Source organism: Buceros rhinoceros, unplaced genomic scaffold (assembly GCF_000710305.1).
Source record: "Buceros rhinoceros silvestris isolate BGI_N320 unplaced genomic scaffold, ASM71030v1 scaffold16943, whole genome shotgun sequence".
In the NCBI taxonomy this organism is placed as follows: domain Eukaryota; kingdom Metazoa; phylum Chordata; class Aves; order Bucerotiformes; family Bucerotidae; genus Buceros; species Buceros rhinoceros.
This window is the reverse complement of record NW_010402047.1, coordinates 11,750-16,619: the sequence shown is the minus strand read 5'-3', so window position 1 is coordinate 16,619 and position 4,870 is coordinate 11,750. Positions and strand designations below refer to the sequence as shown.

Below are 4,870 nucleotides of genomic sequence, written 5' to 3'. Positions count from 1 at the left end.
CCTACACCTTGCTGGAGTTTTTCCCATCCTCAGCCCAGTCTGGCCCTGATACAGCTACCTCCCATCAACGCCATGTTGTGAACTTGTCACATAATTCCACCAAACTGATATCTACCCTGAATGTACTGTTACTGAGATACGCCGTAGCCTTGACTGCATGTGCGTCCTTTCCCTTAGTTTGATACCTTTACGTATGTCCCTGAGGAGAGCCTTTGACAAACAAAAGTAACATCACTTGCAAGGTGTGAGCTTAGTTTTGCAGTCTGAGCTCTTCTAGACGTTAATGAGAGCTATAAACATGACCAACTAGTAAATTTAGTGGAAAGTTACCTGTCCCAGACCTTGTTCATGGGTAGCTTGTGACCCAGTGCCATCAAAACCTGTAGAAGATCTGCACTAACTTCAGGCTCCATATGAGTAAACCTCCAGATATGTTTTTAAAAAAATTCCTCTATAGCATTTGCATTGAATTATATCTAGTGACCATCTAGTGATACTGACAGTGAAAGGTCATTATTCATGAGTATTCACAAAAGTGAAGTTCACTTTACATTAGTTCCGGTATAAATGATGTCTTTTTATCATGCTGGAACGTAAAACTAAATGACAGAATGATCACTTTTCATATGATAGATGTATATTTGGGAGGAAAGCTGTTTTTCTTAAGAGGTTGGTACTCTTGCTGGAGACTTCCATCTTTTTATCTAATGCTTAGACTTTACCTCAGTTGCCTTTTATCTCTGCATCAGCTGCATTTTAAGTTCTAAATAGGCAGTGATAATGCTGTAGAGTTAGAATATTTAACATAATTTCAAGTCTGTGCCTGCCTCATTACGGTGTTCTACATAGTCTATCCAGAGAAGCTACATAAAGGTGACTTAAGACCAAGGTAGTGACGGGTCTCAGGCCTGAGGGAATTGAAGCCAAGGGGTCTTTGCTGAGTTGGAGAATACTTTTCAGTAAAGTAATAAAAAAGTGAGGAATTCAGTTACATTAACAAAGGTCCAGTAAGTACTTCTGGTTTACTAAATATTAGTTTTAGTTTATTTCACTGCTGAGTGATAAAGTTTCTTGTACAAAAGCATTCTCTTCTGTGCAAAAGGCAACAGATACTTACCATCAATTTGTCCATCCTGCAATCAGGACTGTAGTCCATTATCACTGTAAATTTTTGGAAGTTATTTTTCTTTTCCTTCTGTTATTCTGTCATTTCCTTCTGTCTCACATATCCCACATTTTGAGTAACTTTTCTCTGAAATCTTTCTTTTGAGAGCATCATGCAATGTTAGTGTTTGGGAGCAGAAAGGGTAGCTGTTCCAGTCTGTAATAAATCAGGCATAGTAGTTTAGCACTTCTGAAAGACAGCAGTAATGACGTAGTCTAACTAATGAAGGCAAGCTCTGTGCCACAGAAGATGGCTGTAACAGAGCTATTGAATGTGTTTTGTTGGTGCTGCATCAGCGTGCTATCTCAGCTAAAGATTTCTGTCTTATCTGTGTCTTACAGCTGGCTTCTGTGCACAAGCTGGAACGGAGAGGAGTTGGCTCTGCTTGTACCTGAAGAAGTATCCAGCATAGAGAGTGTTGATAGTTGAACAAAGGATTCATCTACCGGGGTTTTCTACTCTGACATGCAGTGGCAGAGACCATTATGTCATACAGAGATAACACAACAGTTGCAGATGCAATCTCAAAGTAGCCCTGCAGCAGTAAGCACTAAATTGGTAGCACTCTATATCCAGTCTCTTCCCAGCACTTGGATAAAGCTAGCTCTTCTACTTAACTATGCAGATGGGCTGGCAGTGGAGATTTTAACGCTGCTTTCAGCATGAAGAAAAACGTAAGGTAGGATGATTCTCTCTTTCCACTTACCCTTTCTCAAGTTTGAGAATGTCAGCTGTGGATTGTGATACATCTTGTATCATTCTAAGTGGGGTGACAGAGATAAGCTTATCAACTCGGAGGGTGCTGGCAATTCTGCTGAAGCTGGTGGAGCTCATGCCAGCTGAGGCTGCGGTCCACGGTGTACATCTTAGAAGGCCTATCTTAATGGTGAAGCCCCCAAACCTAAAATTACTAAAGGGTAGATTTTCAGAAAGCAACCAAGCTGGAGGCAGTACTTGCACCTGCTCTAAGTAGACTTACTGCTCTGCAGTTAACAAGGAATCTTTGTGCAATTTTAATGTATTATGTGTGGACCTTGCCTGTGACTTAGTTCTTAAAATGGTTTTTCACACAGAACTGTCATACTTAGAAAGTTTCAGCTTGCAGAGTGTGAAGTTAGGCCTATGCCTACATTTTGCAGAGGCCGTATTGCACATTTATTTTTATCTTTTCCTATATATTAGGGACTGCATACAGACACCTCTATTTTTTGTCCCATAGATGTTTCTTGTTTCCTAGTTAAGTTGGCTGTTTATTCCAGTGAAAGGCTCTAATACCACTTCTTTTCAGTGGATCTTTATTTTTTTAACAGTCCTGAAATGAGATGACCAAATCTGAATCATTAATCTAATCATCTTGCAATGAATGCATTGTAATTTATGAGCACTTGAACAGCATTTCTCATCTTCAAAGCACTTTACAAACACTATTCCATCGTAGATATTATCTTCCCTGTTGCAGAGAGAAATTAACAGAGAGGACAAGTGACTTGCCCAGGGCCACAGTGCAAACTGGTGAGACTGCCACACCCAGGAATCAGTTTCTGCATTGACCCTTCACCTTTTTGCTTAAGATTTTAAAGTAAAGTAGTAATTATCCAGAGTATTAGCTTCTGGAGTGCACAGCACAGCAGAACTGTGACTATAATACCATATTAGGGCCCACTCCCATGTGTTTTTTTCAGAGTTTGGCAGCCCATATTGTTCTGATCCCTGAAAGTACGCGTAGTTTGTATGTGACTCTCTTCCCCCAAAACAGCTGAGGTAGTGAAATCAAAGTAATGTAAAGTGGTTGACATTTACAAAAGGAAAACTCTAGGAAAGCAACTGTGATATGGGAACTGATTCCGCAAGCGCACAGCATAGGATAAACATGAAAATGGACATAGCGTATGCTGTATAATCAGTGATCTGCTTACAGCCATTAATATCCATCGCACAGAGAGAGTACTTCTACAGAAGTGGTACTCCACCAAAAATACTAGTACTGTAGATCCTTTTTGTTTGAATGACAGCATCATTTCCAAGCTACGTATCGTGATTTGGAAGAGGGTTTAAATAAGGTAAAGGAGAGTTTACACTATCCAAGAGACCACCACCTACCCGTCACTGGTGAAAACCGTAGCATTCATCCAGAACAGGGGGAATGAGTATTGACACAGCTAACAGCCAGCTCTTACACTGCTGTCCTGAACTACCAAGGCAGCTCTTGGCAATTAAAGATCATTAGTAGTTTAGACACTAGCCAATAAATAAAACTGCTTAACTCTTCTCCCTTGAGGTGCCCAAGTTGCTGCCAACTTGCTGGAGAAGTGAGCCGAGTTTTCTAATAGTGGGTCTAAAACATAATGGGTACTTGTAGAGAGATGAAGAAAACACTGATGTAAAGGGTTTCAGCACAAAGATTACATTGTCTTCCTGCCTCTTCATTATGCAGTTATGTAAGGCTTTATGAAATTAACTGTTTCACACAAAACTGCCTGGGAAGCGTAAAGCAAATTAAGAAGAAAGTGTGTGTGCCTTCACTTCCTTTTCTTCAACATGCACCTCTGCTAGTACTCGGAAGGTAGCAACAAAGCAAGCAAGTTCGGCAGTGGCATTGTGTCAGTGCAAACGAGAACAAGCATGTACTCTTTAGGAATGGCTTTGTTACAGTTTGATTTTGCTGTGCAAAGTACTTGCTGTTTGCAAAGTATATCTGGTAGATACAGCATTTCAAACTGGCTGTTAGTTTAGGTGAAAAAACATCAAGGATCTGAACTGTGTTTTGAAGTGCCTAGCACAGGGCAAGCTGAGGAAACCAGGTACTAACACACTTCAGATTATTAAATTAAAATCTTTCAAGTTTATAATAGTTGCTCTAATTGTATATATATGCAAATTATTTTGACATAAATTAATAATGAATTTATTTTTTTAAAATTGGATGTTGTATTTGTAGTTCTTGCTTTGTTTTTTCTCAAATGGCCAACAGGATAACTGGTGGAGGATTGTTTATCAATCCTCCTGTTTGTCAACAGAAGCAGCAGCACTATGGTATCATATATTTTTTGTGGTCACAACAAACAAACAGCAGTGCAGAAAGATGTGCTTTTGCCTCCCTCCTGCACGTGGGGAGAGGAAAGGATGCTGACCAGGACATCAGCACCAAGAGGAGGTGGAGAGTTGCAGAGCAGGGGCAGACAGCACTGCCATCTGCAAGAAGTCAGCATGGGTCCTTGTCCTTGTGGTGCACCTGTCGGACCAGTGGGTCTGCAAGCACCTTCCTCCGCTTGCCCAGGCTGAGTCCAACACAAGACCAAGGCTGGCTGTCCCAGCTCCACTTGCCAGCACACCTCGCTTGGCACACCTCTGCGGGGTGCTACTTGCAGCACCTGCTTTACGGAATGAGGCTTATAGAAACAGGGAGGAGAGGCTGGGCCAGGAAGCCCAATCCCAGCTCAACACACTGCAGCACTGCAGAAGTGTAACCCTTCCTTTCTATCTCGAAAGCTCTTTGCCTCAGTCCTGTCTGACTCCCATTACTTCATTAACACATAAACTCTTGCACCGGTCTCTTGCACATACCATTTGCTTTCCAGCCTGGCTAACCCCTAATATTGGCTTCCTTATAAACATCATGAACAATGCAACTTTCTTGCTCTGAGTATGGCTTCATCTCACCCAAGATTACAATGAAGTATATTAATTGTTGAACAAAACCACCTA

At 41.2% G+C, this 4,870-nt stretch overlaps 1 protein-coding gene across 1 annotated transcript in view; it reads left to right on the top strand.

Annotated features, from left to right (window-relative positions):
- SLC46A3 (solute carrier family 46, member 3) overlaps window positions 1-1,761 on the top strand; it is a gene marked incomplete at its 5' end in the record, with an annotated part of 4,937 nt that extends 3,176 nt beyond the window's left edge. Inside the window, one exon of the mRNA XM_010132526.1 lies at window positions 1,507-1,761. Within this exon, the coding sequence (XP_010130828.1) occupies window positions 1,507-1,594 (88 nt within the window). The remainder of the gene's footprint in view (window positions 1-1,506) is intronic.
- Window positions 1,762-4,870: the final 3,109 nt, after the last annotated feature.